This window comes from Ursus maritimus, unplaced genomic scaffold, assembly GCF_017311325.1.
Source record: "Ursus maritimus isolate PB19 unplaced genomic scaffold, ASM1731132v1 scaffold_7, whole genome shotgun sequence".
Taxonomy (NCBI): Eukaryota; Metazoa; Chordata; class Mammalia; order Carnivora; family Ursidae; genus Ursus; species Ursus maritimus.
In genome coordinates, this window is record NW_024426885.1 from 26,782,480 (window position 1) to 26,810,428 (window position 27,949).

At 40.6% G+C, this 27,949-nt stretch overlaps 1 protein-coding gene across 7 annotated transcripts in view; it reads right to left on the minus strand.

The window, feature by feature from the left end:
* Window positions 1-2,065: 2,065 nt before the first annotated feature.
* The window catches only part of BTRC (beta-transducin repeat containing E3 ubiquitin protein ligase), a 168,815-nt gene continuing 142,931 nt past the window's right edge, over window positions 2,066-27,949 (minus strand). For all 7 annotated transcript variants that reach the window (XM_008708423.2, XM_008708343.2, XM_008708279.2 and 4 more), the window contains 10 exons: window positions 27,603-27,789; window positions 22,591-22,687; window positions 21,796-21,933; window positions 21,199-21,317; window positions 19,060-19,309; window positions 18,436-18,554; window positions 16,846-16,956; window positions 15,411-15,489; window positions 8,705-8,897; window positions 2,066-6,794 (listed from right to left, as the gene is read on the minus strand). In XM_008708423.2, the coding sequence (XP_008706645.1) occupies window positions 8,736-8,897; window positions 15,411-15,489; window positions 16,846-16,956; window positions 18,436-18,554; window positions 19,060-19,309; window positions 21,199-21,317; window positions 21,796-21,933; window positions 22,591-22,687; window positions 27,603-27,789 (1,262 nt within the window). In that variant the 3' untranslated portion in view covers window positions 2,066-6,794; window positions 8,705-8,735. The remainder of the gene's footprint in view (window positions 6,795-8,704; window positions 8,898-15,410; window positions 15,490-16,845; window positions 16,957-18,435; window positions 18,555-19,059; window positions 19,310-21,198; window positions 21,318-21,795; window positions 21,934-22,590; window positions 22,688-27,602; window positions 27,790-27,949) is intronic.

Below are 27,949 nucleotides of genomic sequence, written 5' to 3' on the forward strand. Positions count from 1 at the left end.
GCTTAGCCATAAATCTGCCCTCCCAGTCTGGGCTGGTGCTAATTCTACAGTTAAGTGAGGGGGTGAGGAGGGCAGCAGGATGGGACAGGGAGGGTTCTGGAAAGGGGCTAACTCTGACCCTGCACGCCAGCCCCCTATGCTAAGTCATAGCCAGGCCCTCCTCTCTTGCTGGAGGAAAGGGACTTGCCTGGGCTCATGTGGACCATGCAGAGGAAGTGCCTCCATGTGTGATGAGCTCAGGACTTGAGTCCTTTCAGGGTCTTTTGGGGCTGGGATTGTACACCCGTCAGCCCCTCCTCCTCTCGGGCCCACTCTGGGTCTACGTGGGCTCAGCTCCTGCAAAGGGATGGGAAGGAAGACTGTACTTCCTAATAGCACAGTGAGCCTTGGTGAGGGGAAGGGGGCATGGGGATTCACACCATGTGATCAACTGACTGGTCATCCTGTTCACCAAACAATAGTCTCAGTGATGGGGACCGGTGGGCCATTCCTCAGTGGGGAGAACAAACACAAACCCTTGGGTGGCCTAGCCTCTCCTTCCCTGGGTCACTCCAAACAAGGTGCAGGGACAGACTGGCAGCTGGACTGGGGCAGTCCCCGGGGGCCTCATGTGTACTTAGGCAGGGGAGGGCTCTCCACCTGGGCTTGGTAATAACCTCATTCCCCTCAGAGCTGCTAATTGAAAGCAAGGGGTGTGGCAGGCGCAGCAGGAAAGTTGGGGGACTGAGAGGGCTCCCTGAGAGGCTCTGCTTCCATGGGGGGAGGAAAACAATTTCTCCTGGCTTCGGCTCCATCTCACCAGGCACCCACCTGGCCTCTCCCGCTGCTAACGAAGTACCTTTAATTAGCAGTCTAATAAAATGCTCTTAATTGGCAAGAGCCAATCAGGAAGAAGAGAGGTCTCCTCCCTTCGTCATTGCCGATGGTGGTGCAGCTCTAGGTTTCAAGGAGAGAGGGATTCCAGGCCAGCCTCGCTTTAGGACACAGTGACTACAAGGCTGAGTCTTCCAAGGGCACATCCTACACATCAGCTTGAAGGAGAGACCCATAAAACCCAGGCCCAGCCTCTGCTCAATTCTGGGCTCAGGAGCCTAGCTGGTAAGTGACAACTGAGTAGATGCCAGTGGCCTGGGTGGTCTCTGCTGACTCCTCCCTCTCCGTCCTTAGTTGTTAGGGTGGAGACTCTAGTGTGATCTCAGGCAATGTGAGGCCAGCTGTCTTGCTACTCAGGTTCCCCACTAGCAAAATGCCAGATGTGCCTGAGGGTCTGATGTGCCTTCAGTTCTAGCAGGGTAGTTCTGCACTGGGACCTTGTCATCTCACAGTCTGAGAGAGATCCCATGACCACAGTGTCAGTGCAGGTATGGCGGGCACTGAGACCACAGGGTGACAGATCCAAGGAGCCTGGTCAAGCAGGGAGGAACACTACCACTAAAAGCCCACAGACGGAAAACAAGAGGGAGTGGTGGGGGGGTCTGGCTATGCCTATAACCTTGTACCCATCTTCCAAGGTTTGGCCAAGGTTTGGTTTAAGGAGGGAAGGGGGTGGGATTTTATTTTTTTAACTAATCTCTACACCCAACACGAGGCTCCAACTTAAAACCCGGAGATCAGGAGTCGTAGGCTCTACCTACTAAGTCAGCCAGGTGCCCTGCTCCCTTCATTTTTGTAGCTTGTTGGAGTTTCCATGGAAATTGCTCCTGAATGTGAGCTCACCTTTCCAGAAACTGATCAAATGGGAAGCAGGGGTAACCCATCTTCTCAGTCACTGAGGTGGCAGAGGAAAATCTAAGTTCTGGGCTCTGGCTGGGTTGTGACAGGCTGAGGCTATATAGTGACCAGTTCCCAAATTAGACATCACTTTGGCTTTGATTTAATTCAACATGGAACATTAATTGTCTTCCAGGGGCCCCATATTTTTTCACACCATTTGGCCCTGACTTCTCTAAATGTTTTCTCATGTCAGATTATCTTAAAAGGTATCTGTGCACTCCCTCAATTTATAGATTGAAACTCACTGTCCTCTTGATGTTGGGGCAAAGAGACAAGACACTTAGAAAACTCACTTTAATCTTATATTTGTAATTTAAGTTACTTTTTTCTGAACAGTTAAAAAAAAAAAAACCAGAACACACTATTTTACCATGATCCTAGGTTGTGAACATATTGGTACCTTGACTACACATCACGATAACATAACCACAGAAGTCAAAGCAGTCAGTACTTAAAAGAGTCTAGAGAACAGAGGGCTGAGCCAACTGAAAGCTCTCAGGGAGGCTCACACTTGTTGCCAGGCCTGCCCCATAGCTGGAGTCCAGCAAACATTCCTCACAACAGTCTGGGTGGGCCTGGGTGATCACTGATTTGGGAAGGTGTTAGTTTCATTGGTACCCAAAGGTCTAACCCTCCTTGTTGGTCTTTTCCTTCAGTGTCCAAGAAGAGAAAGGGATAGAGGGAAAGGGACACTTTATAATGCCATTTACCACACTGATCCTTAAATACACACACAGCCAACCACCAGCTGAGAGAGCGGGGTGGGCTGGAGAGCACATGTTTCAGAGGTCATATGCCTCCAGGAAATTTTAGATCATAGGTACACAACTTCCAACAGAAGAGGTTTCCAGATACCAATGCATTAAGTTCCATGGGAAATCAGGCAGCCATAATTGTGCTCTTTTGGTTTCCTTCCTCAGTTCCAAGTATTCTAAAGTCACAAATGAACCACAGATAAAAACAGCAGAAGCAAAAATCAGCTTTAGTACCCAAGAGATGGCTATCTTTCTGGCACTGATTATGCTGAGCCAATGGTAAAGTAAGGAGCTCTGGTCTGCCAGTGATCAGCTATGTGGCTGAAGCCCAGGGAGATGAACTCAGCCTGCAGGCTTTGGGTGTGCTGGTTACAAGTGAGAGCTACTCTAGGAGGGAAAAGAGGAAGGCAAGGAGAAGCAAGGGCACCCTTTCATGTTCTCCAGCTCTTGGAAAGTCTGTTCAGCTCATCCAACTGGGAAGATCAGAAATGTGGATTAAAGTCATATGGTAAACCTGATCATCAAAGAGCGAGATGGTCACAGGTGGTGGGTATCTAAGCATCCCTTTTCCCACCAGGAAGTACCTTTGGATTCCTCCTGAATTAAGCCTGCAGCCTAGGCTCTCACGCCTACACTATCCTGGGTTGGACTCCTCGCACTTCAGGCAGGAACGTATTATCATCTAACATAAATGGAAGATGCCAAAAAGGTCAACAAGACCAAGGTATCTAATCTACTTCTAGAAAAGAAAAAAACCACCCTATTTCCAAAATCCCCACCCCCCCTCCATCCCAAGCCCTTGGTTTCCACATACAATCAAGTGCTAAGTAAGGAGTAGACCAACCACAGCTGTTCCCACCAATGGGTACCAGGAGACGGCAGACGAGAAGAGTGCATATTTTCTTCTCTTCAGCTTATGACTTTACGAAAGAAAAATAGAAAGGATTTTTCTTACTCAAGCAGAAAACAGAATGATTTAGGGGTCCCAGGGTTTTTTTTTCCAGTTCAGAAACAAGTTATGAGGGCCAGACTTTATTACTTGTCAATACAGTTCCAGAGAGTCCTGTCTCTGAAGTTTCTGGTGAAGAGTCACCAGAAAAAATTTTGCCAAGGGAAAAGTGTAAAAGGCCTCCATTCACAATTCATGTCCACTTTCAAGCTGCACATAAGAAAGGAAAAGGATGTTCTCAGCAGTGAAAACACACACACGTGCAGGAGGCATGCTGGCTGTGTCCAAACAGCCCCGGTGTGACTGGAGAGCTCCCGCGTGCCCAGAGAGCTCCCGGGGGCAGGCGCGGGTGCATGCCCACGCTCCTTGTGTGCCCACCTTTGAAGGGGCTCCCTCCCATCTTTAAGAAACACCTCTTTCAGGGGCACACCGAATTTTAGTGAGAAGAGACTAATCTACAATGGAGACATGCCATTTCAGAGCCAAGAGACTCCCTCGGCTCTTTTTCTACCATTCCTTTCAATGTATTGAGACTTTCTTTGTTTCTCTTTTCTTTTTTAAAAAGGTCAAACTTTACATTTATTCCAGCCCAGTTGGGGATTAGTGATAATCAATTCCCACCGAAATCATGCAGAGATGGTAAGTGGGGTTTACCTTCTCTGGAAATGAACTTCTACTTACCTGATTATTTCTTCTACAATGAACTGGTAAATGACCCCCAGAGCTGAGAAATGCGACTGACTCAGTTTTTCAGACCACTTAACTTCATTCCCATTTCCATCAGCAGCAAAGGACAACTGGAGAACATGCTTGATGGAGCTAACGGCTCCAGACTGCAGGGTCCACCCTTGATCTTATTTATGATGTAATGGACAAGCTCCAAAACAATCTGAGAAATAATCTACCTTCAACTGAAACTAGATGGGAGAGCAAAACCCCGGGCACCAATGAATATTCAACAGCTCCCACTTTTAAATAGCAGCATATAACAGAAGGGCTAGTAAAGTTATGGCTATTGGACAATATTTTCAAACAGCTCGCAATCCATGCCTCTTTAATGCCTGACCTGTGTTGTTACTCAGGTGATGGCCCTCTGTCTCACCTGTAGCAAAATCCTTAACCAAACAAAAAGCCAAAAATAGTCAACACAAGAGACAAGGAACTCTGATGACAGCTAAATAGAAAACATTTCTCTGTAGCATTTGGGTGGTTGGGAAGGGAATTAATTAATTAATTAATTAATTAATACTCAGAAACTATTTCCCAGGCAATGACATATTACACTGGGAAATAGTTTCTGAATATAACCTGGAACCAAAAGCTTAGAAGCACTCCTGAAGCCGGAAAGGAAAAACGCATATGCATAACTTGCCTCTCAATACATAACAAAAACATTCCCTCAGGTCAGAAGGGAAGGGCAAGATGGCTTTCTCTCCCTCTCCCCCTTGCTGAACTAAAGGTGGTCTGGCTTTGAGGTCATTTGTAACTGGATTCCATTCTGATGTTTTTACAGCAGCTGGTTAAAAAGGGGCTTTCTTTGACTCAACTGCTTTGCTTCGGAACAGAAATAACAGGCCTGACTGCTCAGCTTCCAAGGGAAATTAGAGACTGCAGCGTGGCCTTGGACCTGTGATGGGTGTGCCCACACCACACAGAGGGCTGGTGCAGCCCCTGGGCCTCCCCTGGGAAACAAGCTGGGCACATGCTGGTAGTATTCCCTGTGTTCCCAAGTTGGGGTGGCGCATGCGCCCTGCCCAACACTCATACGGCTGCCTTTTAAGTGGCCAGGTTGGCCTGGCCCTTGCTGAGGTCCATTTGTTTATGTTGCTTGCCAACTTCAGAGAACTTTCATTGGCTGTGGAGAGTGAAGAGTTAGATAAGGCCGGAGGAGGAAGAAAAGGAAAGAGACGGCAGTTTCTGCCCCATTAGTAAACCCTGTGTGCCAAACTTCACGCGATCCTCTTTCTGGCAGCTTTGCCCTTTTGTAAACACTGGGTTTGGGAAAAGCAGGAGGAAGGTTCCGCAGTGCAGGGTTGAGATGATTAGCTTGCTTTCTGAGAGATGATATTTACTGTTCTAAATGAGAAAGAAATCCACTTGTACCTCTGACTACCTCTTCAGCTACTCTGATCGTGGTCTTGGCAAAGACACAGGTGCTGGGTGCCCACACACCCTGATGAGCAAATCAGAGATGTGAACCATTATGCAGAATGCAGCCCGCGACTGGCTCTGGCCATTTCAAACCTTTCTTTAGGCTGAGCCTTACCAGCGATTTAAGATGAAGTACAATGCTTTTTATTACACATCTAATTGTTAATGAGAGGAAATGCAATCAGCAACTCCTTTCCACACTCTACATGGAATCGAGGAGACTGCTGAGTCCAGAAAAGATGCGGCCATTGACGGAGCCCAGGCAATTTCTGTCCCCGCCCCCACCTTTTTTGGAGGGGGGGTGTTGTTAGAAGGAGAGAGAGAAGAGTTGCAAATATGATGAGAGTACCTTCTAAGTACCCACTGCTGCCACACAGGGTCACTTGCAGCAAAAGCCTGGGTTTGAAATTTTCACCGAACAGCATTTAGCTCTTCCAAGTGTGGCTGGCATTTTCTCGCTGATTTGCCTCATGTTAACTGAGAACCTCTTTTCATACTTTCTTCTCAGGTGCCGCAGAGAAACAGGTTGAAGGAGAGTAGGGGAAAGGAGAAGAGGGACAGAAACAGAAAGAGATGAGAGGAAAGAGGCTCAGGTCTTCCAGTGTGTATTTTTGTTTTCTTTCTTTCTTGCCCCAAAGGCCATATAGACAGCTGTCTTCTAAGCACAGTGGGGCTGGGCTGATCCTGCCAGGTGCTGGGCATTCCTGGAGTTCACAGGGAGAAACTGGGTGCTGTCTGGCTTGAAGCTGTACCCCCTGTCCCCTAGAAGTTGGTCTCCCAGAAGGCTATATAGGGAAACTAGTTCTTCTGCTTAATGGCAAAGCAAGAGAAATTCTGGCAAAAACGCTAAATATATTTATAAGTCATCTTTGTCTGGAACCAAATGAGGAAAAACAGGTGCGGAGAGGAAAGGAGGGGAGGGGAGGTAAGGTTTAAAAGTTCCAATCATTCACAAAAGATAAAAGACATCTTCTGATAGCAGCACGGAAGCAGTCAGCTGTGCTGAGTAGACCATCCTGGGTCGACTGCAGACCAACTGTGTCCCAACAGGAGTCTCAAAGCCCCGTTCCTCGGCTAGTCCGGGGAGTGGGCAGTAGTTTGATTGTTACTGTTGTTGCTCATCCTGGTATTGGCAGATATGTTAAATACCGCAACTTTAATGAGTCCTGTGTGAAAACAGAGCACAGAGTCATTAGTCCCTTCCCCTGCATTTCTCACTTGCTCTAAGAGGAGAAGAATATTAACTTAGCTGTCAATTGGGAGAAAGGCTCAGAGGTCCTTCCTAACACCTGCTCTCTGCCCATGCCAAGCAGGAGCTTCTGTCAAGGGCTACACAGCCTGCCTGGGGACATGGTGGGGCTCTCGGACATGCTCCGGGCCGCAGCACTCGTACAGAGTGGCTCTGACGCCTTGAGATTAAGAGTGACTGTGGTGGGTATATCATCAAGATCTCACCTGCTCCCTGTAATGGTGAGGTTCTGGCCCTGAGTGGCCAGAAGCACAGTTGTGCCACCAGCAGAAGTGGGGCAGCTGGGTGAAGCTGTCTGGCCACTTGGCTGGAGGGCCCTGGCAGAGTAGGTGAGGGGAAAGTCTGACTGTTAGAACTGTGCACCAGACACACTCCTCGTAACTTCAAGGACAGATGTGTATGTAGGTGGTGGTTGGTAATGTGGCCTGGAGATTAAGAGACAGGTTGGGACCAGAGATACAAATTTGAGGGTCGTCTACATTGAGACGAGAGCTGAGGCCTCGGGAAGAGAAAAAGCAGCCCAACAGGAAGCTTTGATAAGGAAAAAAAGTCCAACACACACTCTTAGGGGATGTCTATGTTTCAGGGGTGAGAGGAGAAAGGAGACATAAACAATCAGAGAGCCAGGAAGATTAAAAATGGCAAAATGCCATAATAATCTAATGAAGAGAAAATTCTGGCAAAAGGAGGGGATAGGTACATGACGATTACAGTATGACTAACAATGACCACTTTTTACTGAGGGTTTGTTCTGTGCTAGGCACTGTGCTGAGCACTAAGAATTTTACATATGACATTTCAATACAATCAATACCAGCTCTGCGAGGTAGGGATTGCAACCCATCTTACTAATAAAGAAACCAAGGCTCTGGAAGTTGCTTGCCCTGGGGCACACATCTAGGATTCTCACCTGAGCCTGCCTGTGCGACCTGGCTGAGGGATGGGAAATAGTGTGTCCTCCGTGAGAACAGTGAGCACTGAAGTGAGTCCAGCAGGGCACAGATCCCCCCACTTAGAACCACTACAAAAAGATGTGCAGAAAAGGGTACTAAATCGGTACTTCTGCTATAGAACCAAGGTAAGTGTGGGAAATAAGAAATCACAATGACAGCAACATTCCCCAGCAGTGCATCTTCCCCAACCCAATGATAACCTAATTAATGGCTCTGAACTGCTTGACACTGGTGTGATCTGAATATACCATCACATAGATAAAGACGAAACGTAGGATGTTCTCCTGCCTCAGAGGGAGGCTGGAGACTTGAGTGGGAGAATACACGGAGTTGTCACAACTCCAGAGCTACTTTCAAGGTCTTTTCGGAGGTGGGGAGTGGGGAGGAGGATAAAAAAGCCATGATTCATAATCCAATGACATGGACAAGGCAGAGCCGTGAGAAGTCAGCCAAGAGATGTCAAGAAATTTCCTATTCACACATTATTTACTTGGTTTAAAGGGTCTCTGTTATAGGAACTGGTTTGATTTGAGAACTACAAAGTCACGGGCCTTATGGCTAACTCTTACTTTTGAAACCGATCCAAATCTCATTTTATTTTCTTAACAATCCTATTAGATAATTGGGACAGAAATTATTCATTCTACTACACAAGGATCATCTAAATCTAGATCAAGAATCATCTAGAACTGAGGCTAGCTACCTTGATGAAAGACAGTGTTCAGTGTGCAGCCCCAGCCCTGTCTCATGTTGTTGCTTCACCTGCTTTACAGGAATTTGGAGAGATAAAGGGTATGAGAAGGCTCCATGAGCTAGCAACAGCCAATATTCCATCTCCTACCCACAGTGCTATGTACACAATTCTTTTTCATACCTGGGCAAGTATGAGGTCACTGTATGATTATTTATCTGGAGATATAGGTGTATGTTCGAGAAGGGGAGCGGGGGGGTTCAGCTTGGGCAGCTGGATCGTTTAGGAAGTCCCAGATGAGGATTGTGTCATCATGTGAACTACTGACAATCTGGAATTCATCAAACTGGAGTCGGAAAACTCTTCCAGAATGCTCCTAAAGCAGCAGAAATAAAAACTTTTGAACTACTCAAAATCGAAAGGACACAAATTCAGCAACATGTCAAAAGAAGTCTATGGAAAGACTATGTGTATGATGATAACCTCTAATATTTAGCTATTTCAAGAACACAGAGAAAAAGCAATTTGGGTTAAAGGCAGAATGGAAAAAGTCAAATACTGGGCAGCTGATTTTTGTACAATCGAAGTTATATTCACTAGAACTGAGACATGTCAAAGAATATGATAGTTTCTCACTGCTAACTCTCCTTGGTTTAGGCCGAATGAGAACATTCCTCAGTACCTCCCTGGCTTTATCTTCTTTCTGTATCTGTTGGATTCTTCTACAATCAGAGGCCAGGGATTGATGAGCAGTAACACGAGGTGTGCTGGTAAATGTTTATCAACTAATTCTCCCCAATTTGTAAAAGCATTCACATATTTTTATGGTGTATAAATTCCTACAGTGGCTAATTTCAAACTATCCATGTGAGGTCAACCAGCTTGTAAAACTCATGAAAATTTGACAACTGTCTCTCACCAGCAGGTACAACAAGCCTGCTCTAGTGCACACTAGCAGTAACTACCACCTTGATGACCATGTGGAATATTTCTATCATCCTGGAAAGTGCTCTCATGCTCCTTATTTCTCAATACTACCTTCACCCCAATGTTTTCATCAATTCATTTTTTCTGTTCCGGAATTTCATATAAATACACTCACAGAGCATGTATTCTTTTGTGCCTGGTTTCTCTTACTCAATAGTGCAAGATGCCTCTTCGTTACTGCATGCAACATTCTTTTCTAAAATTACTGGTTGCCATTCCATTGTATGAACACACTACATTTTATCTTTTCTCCTGTGGTGGACATATGGGTTGACTGTAGTTTTGGCTACTTAATAAAGCTGCTATGAGCAACATTTATGTCCATGTTTTTTGAAGGACATATGCTCTCATTTCACCTAGCAGAGCTGCAGGGCCACAGAGTAGGTACATGGTTAGCTTTAGCATGTACAGGGAAACAGTTTTAATTCTTTTCAGTTTTATAAAAGTTGTGCCAATTTATATTCCCACCAGCAATGCATCAGAGTTCCAGTTGCTCCACATCTTCACCAACAAACTGATACTATCACTCTTTAATTTTAGACATTTTGGGATGTTACTGGAGTTTCCATTTGTATTTTTCTTTCTGAAGTTGAGGAAGTTCCCCCACTATGCCTATCTTGTTAAGAATTTTTACCATGAATGGACATTGGATTTTGCCAAATGCCTTTTCTGCATGTACTGATATAACAATGTGATTTTTCTTCTTTAGCTTTTTGTGATGGATTAAACAGTTGAATTTTTGAATATTAAACCAGTTCTGTATATCAGGAATAAATACCACTTGGTCATGGTGTGTGTGTGTGTCTACACACATACACATACACACACATACATATATGTATTATACATTGTTGGATTCAATAAGCTAATATTTCGATGAGAATTTTTTAAAGAATCACTTCATTTTCCTGGCATATTGCTACTTTTTAAATATGTATGGAAATTTTCTTTATTGTGAAATCACTAAATATAAGGACGGTGACAAAACTACACTTAGATTTTAAGCGAAGTGTTTAAAATATTACCAAAAAATCCTACCTAATAAACTCATAATTGTGTTTGCCTATTACCTTATTTTTAAAAATGTTTTAATTTGTATTATGGTAAAAACCACATAAAATTTACCATCTTATCCACTGTTAAATGTACAGTTCAGTGTTAAGTACATTCACACTTGTACAATCTCCAGAACTTTTTCATCTTGCAAAACTAAAATTCTATACCCATTGAACAACAGCTCCCTATTTCTCTCTCCCCCAACCTCTGGCAACAACCATTTTACTCTCTGGGTTTGACCACTGTAGATACTTCACGTAAGTGGAATAATAGAGTATTTGTCTTTTGTGACTGGCTTATTTCACTTAAAGTAATGTCCTCAAGTATTATCCTCAAGTTGGAGCATGTGACCATATTTCCTTTCCTCTTAAGGCTGAGTAATAGTCTATTGTACATATATACCACATTTTGTTCATTCATTCATCTGTTGATGAACACTTGGGTTGCTTCCACCTCTTGGCTACTGTGAATAACATTGATAGGAATATGGGTACGCAAATACCACTTTGAGATCCTTCTTTCAATTCTCTTGGATATATACTCAGAAGTGAGGGTGCTGGATCCTATGGTAACTCTATCTTTAATATTTTGAGAAACCCCAAACTGCTTTCCATAGAGGTTGCACCATTTTACATTCTTTACAAGAAGTAAATGAGCTCATAGATTAGCACCTGTGTTCATGAGACATACTGATCTGTACTTCTCTTGTAATACCTCTGTTTGCTTTTGGTATGAGGGTAATGCTGGCCTCATTTAGGAAGTATTCACTCTGTTTATATCTTCTGTAAAAGATTCTGAAGAATTGGTATAATTTCTTCCTTAAACGTTTGGTAGAATTCACCAGTGAACCCATCTGGGCCTGGTGCTTTCTGTTTTGTAAAGTTATTAGTTACTGATTCAATTTTTTTAATAGGTATTGGCCCATTCAGATTGTCTATTTCTTCCTATGTGAGTTGTAGAAGATTATATCTTTCAAGGAACTGATCCATTTCATCTAGGTTATCAAATTTGGGAGCATAGAGTTGTTCATAGTATTCCTTGATTACTATCCTTTTAATGTTCATGGGATCCATAGTGATATAAAATTGGGTTTAACATCTGGATGCACATAAGAGCAGTTAACAAAATCCATTCCTAATAAAAACTCTCAGCAATCTAGGAATGCAAAGAAACTTCCTAATCCCCGATAATGGGTACCAACAAAAAACCTACAGCTAACATATATCTCTATACATGTATATACAAAATGGTGAAAGACCAATTGTCTTTTCCCCAAGATAAGGACATCCAATCTAACCAATTCTTTTGAACATTGTACGGAAGGTCTTAGTACAATAAAACAAGAAAGAGAAATGAAAGGTACACACATTGCAAAAGAAGTAACAGTATTTCTATATGTTTGTAATGCACAATTCAGAAATTGAGAATTTTAAATACCCCCAAAATTAAAATACCATTTACAATAGCACTAAAAATATGAAATACTCAGGGATAAATATGAAAAAAGATGTGTCAGACCTTTACGCTGAAAGCTACAAAACATTGTTGAGAAATTTAAAGACCTAAACAAATGGAGAGAGATACTGTGTTCATGGACCAGAAGACAGTGTTGTTAAGAAGTTAATTCTCTCCAAACTTATCTAGAGCCATCACAATCCCAGGGAAAATCTCATCTTTTTTTTTTTTTTTTGGTTGTTAAAAGTGGCAAAAGATTCTAAAATTCACATGAAAATTCAAAGGACTCAAAAAACTTTGAAAAGGAACAAAGTTGAAGGACTTACACTTCAAGAGTTAATAAAAAGCTGCAGTAACCAAGAAAGTATGATACTGGCATCATGACAGACAAAAAGATCAATGGAACTGAATAGGTCCAAAAGTAGACCCACATAATATAGTCAATTGATTTTTGACAAAGCTGCAAAGGTAATTCTGAGGAAAAAGGAGAATCTTTTGAATAAACAGTGCTGGAATAATTGGATACCCATATGAACTTTGATCCATACCTGTACCATCTATAAAAATGGACTCAAAATGAGTCATAGACCAAAATGTAAAGCCTAAAACTATAAAAATTCTAGAAGAAAATACAGGGGAAGATCTTTGCAACTTTGGATTAGGTAAAGATTTTTTTTAGATATAACTGTAAAATGACACAATCCGTAATTGAAAAAGTTGATACACTGGACTTAACAAAAATGAAGAATTTCCAAAAGGTACTCTTTAAAGAATGAAAAACAAAACATGGACTGGGAGAATATATTTGTGAATCACCTATCTTAAAAAGGACTTGTATTATCCTGAATATGTAGAAGAAATCTTAAAACTCAATAAGAAACACAGCCAATTAAAAAAAATTAGCAAAAGATTCAAACAGATACTTCACCAAAGTAGATACACAGATGGCAAATAAACGCATGAGAAGATGCTGAACATTATTAACATTAGGTATACGCAGACTAAAATCACAATGAGATGCCATGACATACTACTAGAATGACTCAAAGAGACTGTAGTAAGTATTAGTGAGGACGTGGAGTAACTGGAACTCTCATGCACTATCACATGATACAACTGCTTTGGAAAACAGTTTGGCAGTTTCTAAGAATATGAAACATAATACACTTAACATATGACTTTACTATTCTGCTCCTATGAACTACCCCAGAGAAATGAAAGCATATGTTCATCTTATTGTACACAAACGTTTATAAAAACTTTATTCATAATAGCCCCAAATTGGAAACAACCCAAATTTTCATCAACTGGCAAAAGGATAAATTATGGTATAACCATTCAATGGAGTACCTGCTCAGCATTTTTTAAAAAGAAATGAACTACTGATATAAATCAACAACATGGTTGAATCTCAAAATAATTATGCTTAGTGAAAAGAGACAGACAAAAAAAGAGTAAATGACGTACTGTATGATTCCATTTATAAAACCTAGAAAATGCAACCTAATCAATATTGACAGAAAGCAGATCAATAGGCTGCCTGGGGACTGGAGTAGCAGGAAGGGGGTGGGATGGGAAGGAGAGATTACAGAGTGGGCATGAAGATATGTTCATTATCTTGGTTGAAGTAGATGGTTTCACTGGTATATACACATATCAAAATTTATTGAGTTGTACACTTTGAATATGTCCTCTATATTGTATGTCGATTTTATCTCAATAAGTCGGTTTTTAAAACTTATTAAGACAACTCAATAAATAAATGAGGACAAGATTTGAACAGACATTTCATAAAAGAAAAGCAAATAAAAAGATGTTCTATACCATTAATTATCACAGAAATGCAAATTAAAACTACAACCACTACACACCCACCCAGATGGCTATGCTTCTTAAAAACTGACAATGCCGAGTGCTATCAAGGATGTGGGAAATGGAAAAATGGGACAATGGTTTGCATTTGTGAACTCCCAAAATGCCACTTTGGGAAATGGCTGGGTAGTTTCTTTTAAATTTAAACACACACTTATCATAGGATCCAGAAATTGCACTCCTAGGTATTTACCTAAGAGGAAGGAAAACAATATGTATACACAAAAATCTGTTAAGGGGATGTTTTCAGCATCACCCCAAACTGGAAGCATTCCAAATGTCCTTCAACTGGTGAGCAAATAAACAAACTGGCTCACCCACACAATGGAATACTACTCAGCAATACAAAAGAACAAAGTATGAACGCAGGCAACAACATGAATGAATCTCAACTGAAGTGAAAAAAGCCAAATGCAAAAAGCTACACACTATATGATTTACTTTATAGGACATTCATAAGATAGCAAAAGCATTGGGAAGAAATCAGATGAATAGTTGCTAGGGGTGGGGGAAGAGGGGACTGGTACGAAGGGCATCATTTTTGGGGTGATGGAAATGTTCTAGATCTCGATTGAGGTGTTTACACACTGCAAAATTCAGAATAAATACACTGAAAAAGGGTAGATTTTGCTGCATTTAAATTATACCTCACTTAGATTAATTGTAAATGAATGAAAGTACACATTTTAAAAATCATGTGTGAAACATGCAGGTAAAGCAGGTCTGGTGTTGCAAGAATGAGCTTTAAATTCAACAAGGAAGACAAAGAAATCTCTCTCTCTCTCTCCCCCCACCTCTCTCTCTCTTCTCTTGGAGCAGAGACCACCAAATGTTGAGAGTTAGGATTCAGAGCACTGGGCTTCAAATGCTAGCTCTCATCTTTTTCCTGAGTTGTGCTCCCTGGTGCCCCACCTCATCTTCTTTTTCGAATGGCAGCAGCTTTTAACCTTAGGCCATTTTCTCATCCGGGCGTTTGGTGAACACCATGATAAAGAATTTAGTGCTTTCAAAGGTGACTTTCCTCCTTTTGAGTCACTTCTTTCCTCAAATGTCAAGATGTTCACGGCAAGGGGGTATATGAGGAATAAAAGAGCCGGGATTCACGGTGCTGGAGGCAGCAAGCCTTGGATAGGCTGCAGAGCTGGGTAGGGGCTGACCGGGGGCTCACACACACTCCCACGGCACTTTTTGCAGGCACAGGTGTGCAGGAGGCTGCAGAGCTGGGTAGGGGCTGACCGGGGGCTCACACACACTCCCACGGCACTTTTTGCAGGCACAGGTGTGCAGGCAGCTGTTAAACAGCTGCCACATTCCTCTCCATATATAGTCTCTAAAGCACTTTTGGATGAAAGGCGCTATATAAACATATTTTATTGTCATGTATTGGTTGCCTTTCCACTTAGTAGTAGGTTTTGTGAGCTTCTAACTACCACATCCAGATCTGTATTCCACAGCACATCAATGTTTAATTTCTTCTCCTTCCTGTTCCCTAACCCCCTCTTAACAATGAGGCTCTTACCACAAGGGTCCGTAGACAGAGAGTCCCTGCAGGAGCACGGGGGTCCAGAGCAGCTACAAGATCCCACACTTTAATTTTTCTAAAGATCAAAAAGGGGACAAAAACCTTAATTAAAAGCAAAATTAAGGGACCACAAGAATAGCAAAATGTCATGGCAATAAATATGTATGGTGAATGTGATTTATATGATAAATGCAGCTCACAGGAATATATAAAAACTTTTTTGTTTTGGAGACTTGGTTCTTGCATTCATTCTTGGGTAGAGGTTATTGGTCTTAACAGGGGAAAATGTACAGGTTTAACCTAAAAACGAGAAATAGGTTAGCTTTAACCAAGCTGAAGATAGTGAATGGTAAAGTTACACCACACTTTGGGACCAGGAAGACATCTGATACATTAGACCTCTTAATGATATAAGAGGTCACTTCTTTCTGGTCAATTCTAAGAATGGCCCAGGTAACATGTACCAGAGGCCTGGAGCCCACTGAAGAACTATGGAGTTTATATAAGCACATTCTCATATTTTGATTTAAATAAGAGAAGTTTAGCTCTTCTAAAAATCAAACATAGGGTCACGTCTCCTCAAAGTAAGTAACAGACAAAATCCAAGAAAGGTGGGAACCGATCAAAACCAGGGCAATGAGAAAATATAACGTAGCTGGAATGTCCTCACACCCTGAACAATTTCCCACTGGTAGAACAGTGATGGCTGGCTCAAAGTCGAGGAAGTGGTCTANNCCTGCTGCGGGAGCTGTCTTCATTACTACAGCTAGCTCCTAAATTAAGGTAATGTTGTAGTTTCTGATGTTTAAAAAGCTGTCAGTATGTGAATTACAGTCTTCCACTCCCCATTTGTACACTTTTGTACGAGTTTACTATGTGTTTAGCAGCCCTAGACACGGGATTCATTCACAATATGAATGGATTTTAAAACCACTGGAAATTAGACCAAAGAAAATAAAGATTACTAAACTTGTTGTCACTGAAATGCTAGGAGAAGTGAAGACAAGAAAGCTACACTTTCAGGAATTACTCAGAGAGATCCAAATTCAAGAGCCTACCACACTATGCCCCAAAAATACTGCCTCCAATATTTCTGTTTTATTAATAAGTCATTATTTTACACACATATCCTTATATACTGGGTTTTCCCAGTTCTTTGCTTTATAGGGTAAAACAGACAAAGGTATAACCAAATAACTAAAATGTTAATGAAAATCATGAGCAAACAAGTGCAAATAAATGATTGGGAAGAACATTGTAGAAAAGTAAACAAAGGAGAGGTGAACACATAGATTAGACACAAGAAATATTGTATCAGATCCTTTCTGTGAAATCCATAATCTTTTAGAGTCAGGGAAATACTGTATTTAACATCCTCAGGGAGGAGGGATCAAGATGTACACTTTTTTTTAAACCCTGCTAGCAAACTCACCCATCATAGGCCCCACTGACTATCCTCTTGTTATCAAATCGAATACAGCGCACCAGTTCCTCATGGCCTTCTAATACTCGTAAACACGCACCACATTCTATATCCCATAATCTGGAAGAGAAAATTGAGTCAAGTGAATTTTCATGTATTCTTTTCAAAGCTTGGCATGTTATAATAATATACTTCGCATGTCTTCAAAAAATCCACAAAAATAAAATCAATCAACATTCATACAAGAATGTATTGCCTTCAATGTAACTTATTTCCTTTCTGCTGTATACTCAGGCAGAAAAATATATGATTGAAGTTCAAATGAAGTATATATTTTCAAAGCACAATGCTTTATATAATCTGTAACCAGGGTCTCCAAGGTATAAAAAGGATGAATTCAATGTACCCAGTTGCCTGTGAAGGAAATGACCAAGCCAAGAAAAGTAATGCTTCCTGATATCACCAATAAGAACGAGAAGCAGAGTGCCAGTTATATCCTGCCCTCACAAAGCATGTCCACCTCTGTTACTAAGGACACTCTGTTTTCACCCACTGTGCAGGACAATCTTTCTCTATAATGGAAACAAAAAGCAAGTTCTCAAAAATGTTTATATACTAACTTAAAAAAATGGGTGGCTGGCTCAGTCAGAAGAGCTTGAGACCCTTGATCTCAGGGTTGTGAGTTTGTGAGCCCCATGTTGGGTACAGAGATTACTTAAAAAAATAAAATCTTAAAAACTGCATGCTTTCAGACCAATCCAAATGAAATGACAATTTCCTTATATATAATAATAGATCGGTTGTTTATTAAGTGGCCTTTTCATCCTCTTAGTACTTTTTGAAGGAAGGGAAAGGATTGATAAATCTTCCAAATTCTATTCATATCTCCGTCATTCATCTTTGTGAAGGGAAAACACCGAAAAGTACTTCAATCTGTGGGTTCTCCATGATTTCAAAGACTGGTAACTCCCTGGATAATTATGTAATGTGAAGAAAACAAAAGTGCACAATTTCTAGTAGGGAAACAAATCTTTCTTTCTTTCTTTCTTTTTTTTAAGAACACTGGTGGAGAGAAAAGGCCGTTGGCTATTTATTAGCACTTTTCAACTGTACACAGGAGGAATTTAAAGAGGAAGGCCTTCAACCTCCACCTACTTATCACTCTTGTCCACTTCCTCATTCAAGCAGTACCTTTAAAACAGGTCTATCTGGTAATGAAACTATTACAGGAAGGAAACACATCAACAAAAGGCTTTGCTGTGCTTTCTTTCTGCTTGGGGCAAACTTTTCTTTTCTTTTTCTTTCTTTCTTTTTTTTTTTTTTTGGCAAACTTTTGACCTATAAGAAGCTACAGAAAGGAAAAACATTTGGGAAGCCTGGCTGGCTCAGTCGGAGGAGCGTATGACTCTTGATCTCGGGGTTGTAAGTTGGAGCCCCATGATGGGGGTAGAGATTACTTAAAAATCTTTTAAAAAAAAAGGAAAAGAAAAAACATTTTATTATAAACATAACACACTCGAAGATCTGTTTGATCTGTGTGCTTACAATGAATGACAGGGTAACAGTGATCTCTTCCGGGTAAGAGCACCTGCTGCTCACCTGATAGTGTTGTCAGACGAGCCACTCACGACCAGCCTGTCTCTGTACTGCAAACAGGCAATGCCGCGTTTGTGTCCATTTAAGGTCCTTACAAATTCACAAGTACTTGTGTTCCATACCTGAAACAGAAATAGCATCTGGCAGTTGATTTGGTGCTTTTACTTGTAAGATCTATGGCAACTGGAGTCTTGGGGAAGCAGAAAATAGCACTGAGCCAATAGGGGGAAGTCAATTTCTCAAACCAAACCAAATCAAGGAGAGGGGAAAAAAAAGGACAAGTTTAATTCCCAATAACAAAAGACTAATTTATTGCTGGCTGCTATCACAGGAGAATTCCTCAAATTGATTTACTCTTATGGGGTTAATCTGGTTTGCAGACAGATTTTCTTGAAGCTAAATTTACCCCTGCCCTTCTCATCCTCACCATTATTTACAGGAATAAGATACCTAACCAAGATTTTCACATGGCTTGTCTCACTTGTTGCCTTTTTACACATAGACTAGTGTTTGAATTAAATATTAAATTACTCTACACTGACGTTTAAATATGAAATTTCCTTTGATCGGATTTTCACATGAACTTCCTTACTCTCAGTTGGGGACTTACTGAAAATGCCTCATTACCTTTATAGTCCTATCTCCAGATGCAGAAACGATGTACTTGTCATCGAAGTCTACAACATTGACAGCAGCTCGATGTCCGACTAGCACCCTCCGGAGGGTGATGTCAGTTGGGGAGGCCATATCCCATACAGCAATGGAACGGTCTTTGGAGCACGTCACCATCATGCCATTATTGAAACGCAAGTGCAGAACTGCTTCACAATGATGAATCAACGTGTTTAGCATTTCACCTGTATTTACATCCCACACCCTGGAACAAACAACATTAAAAAGGTTATCTGAGGTTTTGATGGTGCTCCTGCTTATAATCCTGTTTGAGTACCACATTCCCCACCCATCCCACCCCATTTTCATAATCAGTATTACACTTTACTCTCTAGCAGCTTTGAGGCTGAGCTGAGGTGAAGAGTTCTGATGGACCATGGGGAAGTAGATAGAGGGTTGGACTAGGAGAGCAGGAAAAGCAAGGGAGAGGGTGTTGCCAATGTGAAATCCTTAACACACTACTTGAAATCTAGGTGAGTTATGGGGAGTAGGAATGAGGATGCAACCACCATCACCTAACTGGGCCCAGACTTCAAGATTATTATAAAACTTCTGACATTCAATCTGATACCTTTAATGAGATACATTTTAAAGTAGGAATCTGACCAATAACAGTAGCATTGGTGTCCCACGGGTAGCCCTCAGTAAATAGAACTGACGCAGGCCAAGAAGCTTCTGTAACAGACTGACTTAGTACTATGGATTTGAGCCTAATAACCCTGGATCTTCGATCTCACCATACAGGCCAGGCACAAGATGAACTACACTCTAAGTCTAAGGCCCTATTTCTGTGCCTTGAATGGGGGCAGAGATCAAGAATAGCCATCCCATTGTAAATGGGGACTTACAGCAGCAGAGTGTGGGACACTTGGATAGCTTGAGAATTCTGTGTGATGGTATATTTAACTTTGATTACTCTATTTTTGTATATTTACTTGGATTTTCAAAACACACTTTACTTCCCTTTCCAATTTAAGCCCATCTTTTAGAAAATAATTTTGTCCCTTATCCTATAAATGATGTTAGTCTCTACAATGTTTTAGCTTCCTTGAGGCACTCCACAGCATCAATAAATGTTAAAAGTCGATAACTATAAGAACTGCGTTTGCTGTGCCTTTAAGTCAAAACACAAGAAACAGGAACAGCCTTTTCTATTCACAGAGGATAATTTCTAATGGTAAACATTTAACTTCAGAGAATCTAACAATGCAGTTAACTGCCTTTTTTTCTATTTTTTTTTTAAAGTTACTTTTGATGCATTATGTTTGCTAAACCCTTTAGCTTAAGGCAAAACTCCTAACAGAGGTTTCCAGCAGTGCTGCTGGTACCCAGAACTCAAGCTACACTGGACTCCAGCAGCATAATGGCTGTGTCATCAAATCACTAACGCCTCTGGAAATTGAAGGCCCCTCCCTGAGTAAAGCTTGCAATTAAAAACTGCAGGGATAGCAGGGGAGGGGCTGGCAAAGAGAGAGCACTGCTCACCTGTACACATTTTAAGGGAGATAATGCATGTCTATACCACAGTTAAAACCACCTGAAAGGAGGCTTTATTCCATTCACATCATTCCTCTGTGAGCTGGTTTTTGTAAAGAATGCAAGGTTTACCAAGTTTCTATAATGGATGATTCCCCCAAATTAAAACAGAGTATGTAGTTTCTTCAGTGTTCAAAAATGTAAACTTGCCTTAATCATTCTTAAATCAAGGTTTCTTTTTTTTTTTACTTTTTTTGAGATTTTATTTATTTATTTGACAGAGAAAGAAACAGCCAGTAAGAGAGGGAACACAAGCAGGGGGAGTGGGAGAGGAAGAAGCAGGCTCCCATTGGAGGAGCCCGATGTGGGGCTCGATCCCAGAACGCCAGGATCACACCCTGAGCTGAAGGCAGATGCCCAACGACTGAGCCACCCAGGTGCCCCTAAATCAAGGTTTCTAGGTGGACACAATGATGTGGAGAGCTAATGGTTTATTCTTCTTTAGTTATGAAGTTTCAGAACTGTGTTCATGCAGCTATATACAAAATTACTATCTATGACAAAGAACGGAGCAGATCTGATTTTCCAGAGTTAGAAAGATTATTTGTAATTTTCTACCTGACCGTGGAATCCGATGATCCAGTTATGATCACCCTCTCATCATACTGGAGACACAGGACAGAACCCGTGTGGCCTGTGAGAATTCGCTTGCATTCCAACGTGCTTTTATCCCAGATCTAGGATGGCAAACAAGATTCTTTTGATCAATGTGATAGTGGGGTGCTGCTGAGACTTGTTGGCTCTATTATGTGTTTGAGTCCCCGAAAGAATCAAAGCCCAGAGCAATGTGGAATGCCTTCTTTCTATAGGCATAGCCGAGCACTATACATATGTGGCTTCAATACTAATGCAGACTTTATCCTTCTCATTAAGGAACAGGGTAGCCTATAATTATGTGGGGCCCAAAGGAGCAATAGCACATTCAGTGCACTTTCAGAAGAGAATTTAACCCTAGGACTATCGATTTGTACATGCTTCCGGCAGGAAGCAGGTAACTGTCCTTTAAGGAAATGAGTCTGGCTTTGGGACTGGAAAACAACCTAAAACTCTCATTCACTTTCTGGAAATAATGCTTAAAGATGATGCTTGGACTGCCTTGTTAATGTGGACACCCTTGTTCATTCAGCTACCTTCTCATAACTAAACAGACCTCACCTTGATTGTGTTGTCTCGAAGGCCGCTTACTATCTTTTGATCATCATACTGTAAACAGTAAACTCCTTTGCTTGTTTCACTTCGGCAGTGGATTCTCTGTAAACTATGTCTTCCACATCTCCAATTAGATTCTATGGTCTGAGGTGAAGGAACGGTAAAGAGGAAGTAATTAGGAAAGGACCAGGACTAAATTCTTACCTGACTTTCATGGCAACCAATGACAAATGCTCAATGCTTCACTCTATTAAATACATAGACCTTAAGGCAAACTAAAAATGCTTTTAAAAAGCCACTGTTTAAAACTGCATAACATTTTTCCATTTGCAAAGTGACTAAAGGCTTATTTTCTAGAGTTCTCCTGCACATAACTCATCCAATTAAATGATAAACGGGTGGAAAGAGGGCAACACAGGGCAAGCTATGAACTATATAAAGTTATGTGCTCAGTGGTCCTCACACATATGTGGTGGCCATTTTACTAGTGAACTTCCAGAGGCTCAATTCAGAAGATGTCTGAATATCAGATTATAAGTGCAACTTTAACAGTCTCACTGCTATTGCACGAAGATATCATCTTCTCTCTCATTTATCTAGCAGTAAACAATTTTAAAAGCTTTAAATTTTTTCGCCTGGCAATTTACTATATTTTACCTACCCTATTTACTTAAAAGAAATTTATTTTTAACCCACATTAATAAACCTATATGGGTTTGCTGTAATAATGCTGTTATTGAAGAATGCTGATGATTCTCTAGTATTTGGCAAATATTCAAATATACATACATAGATTCTTACCTCAATGTCTTGTATAATTTTAGGATAAAGTGCTCTATAAAAAGAGTTGGGAGGAGCATTCCCATCAGGAGGTTTGTTTTTGAATAAATACTGTCCCCTAAAAAACAACAAATATTTCCCAATAAAAATCATAACATTATACATTTACAAGGAGCTTCATATTTCTTCAAAGTGTTTTCACAGCTACCATTCTATATAATCTCTATAACTAGCCTGGAAAGGCATGAAGTTAAGCCCGATTTTAGGAGTCCCATGTCAAGGAATAGCTTTCTGAGTCAACACTGATTGTCAATATGATGACCTCCAGTGTAGCCATCAGAGTATAATGTTATAAGGTCAACAAACAGACTATGTATAATCAGAATTTATCAACTGGCCTTTCAGACCTCTGCAACATATAGATTCATTGGTCTTATCTTTTGAAAATTTTGTTGGTGATGATAACTACTATCTCTGAACTGGGCACATGCCCCATGGTTTTCTGTTTTTGTTTTTTTCCCCCACTGAGTAAAGCTGTGCCAGTGTCAGTCTAGCATCGTGGGCAGTGAGAACGCCTCTGTCATGGAGTTCATTTTTTCTAGTCTTCATTTATATGGGGTAACGTGGGGTGGCAGCTCAGGCACCCAGGCTGCTTGTGATCGGTACAGCTATGCTTTAAAAGGAGTAATTCAGTTCATTTCGACAGAAAACAAAGGGAACACAGGAGTGTCCAGCAGCAGGTATAGAAGAAGATGAAAATGCCTAAGAGCACGGTGCTGTCAAGTCTAAGGCATGACATTCTTTCACAGGTGTGTTCCTGGCTACACACATACATCCATGCATTTTACTGCCTTTCCTTGATTCCAGTGAGCAACATTTGTTAGCATCTCCTTCCTTATGACAGCACATCTCTGGAATACTCATATCCCAAGCTAGATCTTTGCTACAAAAAAAAAATCAGTAAATGGCAATCACTTCCTGCTGGGTAAAAAATTTAATTCCTCATCCTGAAGTTAAGAACCCACCAAACACGGTGTGGAAGCTAGTAAACCCCACTATGGGTGTACTAACTGCTGTTCTCACTGGCACCGTGCCTTGCAAAGTGGAGATAGGCAGAAATGCCTCTGAGTGTAATCCTGGCACCAGAGAAATCATGTTTTCTCTGGGCCAGTCATCCACTCCTCCCTCTATAGCTCCATTACAATATAATTAATTGTTCAATGTCTCCAGGAGCGCTTCTCCCCTGCCCTCTTCCTATTATACACCTTGAAAATTAGTTGAGAAAATTTCCTATCAGGAAGGTAACTGGCTTTCACTGCTGTGTTAATACAGGAAGGGAAATCTACACTGGAGAAGCTAAAATAATAGTTTTTAAAAAGGGGCTAATAGGAGCAAGAAACATGATACACTAATATAAAGGGCAAAGAAGACACATTATGAAATAATTCTAGGTTTCAAGTATACGTCTCTGAACAATCTTATTCTATAAACACACTGCAAGCAAACAACAGATTTTGAATGAAGAAATTTTAAATCTGGTTAATAATATAACTTAATAATTTCAATTCCAACATCCTTTCATGAGGTGAGAATCACTACATTTATTTTGCAGATAAAGAAATCAAATGTCAGGGAGATTAGGTAACCTGTTCAAGGTCACATAGCCAGCGAGCAGACCTGGAATTTGAATGTAAGGCTGACTTCAGAGCCTACACTCTTAATTACTTTATTGTCTCCCAGGGCCCACCATCCCTCACAGATTCCTGTCTCCTTTTAATCTCTGCCAACTGAATACAGGCACCCCAGGATTTTCTTCATATATAACGAAACTATCTCTAAATCCTAAGAAAAGAGAAACCATATAAGCCTCTGATCTCATTTTTTACCCCAATGTATTTTTCATGCCATGCTGAAGTATCCAAATTTCTTTAAAGTTAAAGGTGCTACAAAAAAAGGGTGGCTAGTTGTTGAAAACTGGTTTTTCAGTCTACATCTGTGGTATAAGTCAAAACCTTTTATGATGGAAGCTCTCTCACAACAGGGACCACTTCTATGTGAAATGCCTAGTACCTTTCAGAATGTGAGTACATGATAAATGCCAAATATTAAATTTAGAATGTTATCATAAAATGTGATCTGCTGATTAAGAAAATGGACTTCCCCAAGTGATCTTTTATTATACTTTTAAGAGTTACCATTACTGAGCAGAGAGAGCACATTCAGTATTATTCAAGACAGAAAATGACAGAGTTCATGTCATGAACTGTCAAATTCACCTAGATACAAAATACAACGGTGGAGTAGAAGTTAAACCCAAATTTTCATTGGAGAACTAGATATACTTATTTATTTTTGGTTGGAGAAAATGGAAGAAACTTTCAAAGCCAGCATTTGGGGAAAGGTATGACAGAAAGACTTTATTGACACAGTAGGCTTAGTAAAACAATCTGAAAGAAGATGAGAAAGTGATCATAGATTAAATTTTTTTAAAAGTAGGTGAGGACACTAACACAAGAAGAAAGACAACATTTAAAAATAGAAGCAGCCAGAGAAGTCAAGGGTATATTAGAAAAGGTCTTCATGGGGTGGACAAATATTTGTAATTTCACAGGGCTCTATCAAGCCAAGATAACAAATGTGGCCAAAGACAAAGGAATATGGTCTGAACTCCAAAGGATACTCAAAAGAACAGGAATGGGTTCCTGTGGTTGAAAAGATAGGTAAAAGAGTGATAACTGAATAGACAGGGGTTAAGAGTGAGAATTAATACTAGATCCTAGATTATTCCTCAGCCATCCCTTCACAACACCCCTTTAAAAGGCCAAAAGGCCATCCTTTCAATTATCTTGTTTGTTTTCTTTCTTTGTAACTAACATAACCGATCTTGCTATTTACTGCCACCCCCAAGCAAAACTGTGGAGCCTATGCTTATCTTTGGCATTTTCACATGCATCTGCCCAAATCTGCCCATCTATTTCTTCTTCTTGCCTTCAAAAAAAAGTATCAGTAAACTCCTAATGTCTGATAAAGGTCTACTGTTATTTACAGTCTAAATGGGAGCAAAGTGTATTTTAACAGGGAAGAAAACCTTTATCACTATGGGAGTGAATCTCTGTAATGGAGATTTCAGGCAAGGAGTTCCAATTTGGAGGAGAGTTTCTTTTCTTTTTTTTAAATTTTCTCTTCTTTTTTTCCCATGAGGGGGAAGTGGAATATTCCTAGTACCCTAAAATTTTCCCATGTCAGCAACTGCTCTATATCTAAGGCTGGTCCTGACATGTTTAGCAAAATGCGGGACTTTGAATCCCATACAACTATATACTTTTTTGCTTTTTTATACTATAAAGAGTTTATTTCCAAAGTATGAATTAAGTTATGAAAGGTTTCAATTTTTCTATATAGTGAAGTAAGTGAGAATAAGAAAAACATATTTGGGAAGAACAACACTATGCTTTCATTTATTCATTTTTATATAGCCAAAGAATTGCCTGGCATTTGCTTCCTTTAAATGAATTTGAGAGAAATTTTAAAGTCTTCCCAATAGAAATGACAGAAATTTCTTGAAGCATTTGGTATAATACTTAGAGGTCATTATGTTTATTATATATTAATGAATTTCAAAGATGCAAAAAAAAATGAAAAAGAAAAGAAAAAGAAGCCAGCTATATTTTAATGAAAATTGCTAAGAAAAGCTGATCCTCTTTTCTTAACTGTTTTGTATCTCTTTATGGTCCAAGATAAATAATTGATAAAATTAATTGCTCAGGATATCCCTGAGCACATATATGCCTGCTGGTGCATATCCATCAGCTAAAATACTTAATATGTCACCTTTATTTTACTTATGAAATATTCACACCTTTCTTATAGTGACATTCTAGCGACATCCTCTGAGAGGAAAGTACATATAGAAGGCATCTTCCACAAGTTCTAATGAAATGATACGCTTGTGTTAAAAGAACAACAGAATCAGTGAAGTCTCTTAGGCTGCTACCTATACATAATGCCTTAAGGAATTTGGGATTAAGCAGTACAATCTTGAGAAAATATGGGTCTTATGAAGAAAACAGTGATATACACTAGATCCCACATTTCACTCTTTCTGATACCTAGAGTTCTTATTCTAGTTGAGTGTAAAAATAATTTTGATTACAAAGGTGAGAAAACACCACAGGCATGGATTAAAGACAAGAAATTTTCTGAAGGAGAAAAAACTTCTTTGTTCAGGATTGTTTCAGGCATCTGATGGCTTCTGTGTGATTTAAAGTCATCTGTCTTACAAACTGCCTATCAGCCCTTTGTCAGGACACTAGTTTCTGCCCAGAGAATAGAACACTCTAAACAGAAGTCAGTTTTTATTTTTATTTTTTATTTATTTATTTTTTAAAAGATTTTACTTATTTATTTGACAGAGAGAGAGAGAGAGACAGGCAGCGAGAGAGGGAACATAAGCAAGGGGAGTGGGAGAGGAAGAACCAGTCTCCCAGCAGAGGAGCCTGATGCAGGGCTCGATCCCATAACGCTGGGATCACGCCCTGACCCGAAGGCAGACACTTAACGACTGAGCCACCCAGGCGCCCCTAAACAGAAGTCAGTTTTTTTTTTTTTTAAAGATTTTTATTTATTTGACAGAGAGAGACACCAGCGAGACAGGGAACACAAGCAGGGGGAGTGGGAGAGGAAGCAGGCTCCCAGCGGAGGAGCCTGATGTGGGGCTCGATCCCAGGACTCTGGGATCACACCCTGAGCCGAAGGCAGGCGCTTAACGACTGCGCCACCCAGGCGCCCCAGAAGTCAGTTTTTAATAATTTTTTTGCAAAGCAGTATTAACACACTATTATGTCATTTATCAGTGATTGGCCAGAAGAAAAACAGCTAATACATGTATAACTATTTTACATTTTGTGCTATAAACCAGCTAAATCATTATATTAAATGATAAGCAGTCTCACTGTTCCCAGTGTTATTCCAATAATTCTGAATGGCCAGGTCCTGAAGCTCATCAATAACAGTAGGAAAGTTAAAAGGCTCACCACCCTCTTCGTTCTGCCAGGCCTCTCCACAGAGAATCTGTCCTGACCATTCTCTCAATGAGCTTCTTCCATAACATGCCATCAGATGTCACTCGGTACCATTCTTTACATACAAGTTCAGCAGCACATAGTGATTTGGCATCCAGGTATGACAGAATGTTCTCAGCAATGTGATCCAAACCCCGAGCTGTTGGTGGGGGGTGGAGGCAAAGAAGAAGAATATAGGTGGTGAATGATTTTTTACAAAAGGTCCTTGAAAACAGAACAGCATTTATTCTGCTCTGAAGGCACATCATTGTCCCTAGTGTGGTCCAGTTTCTTTTTCAAACAGAAACTTGGGTAAAATG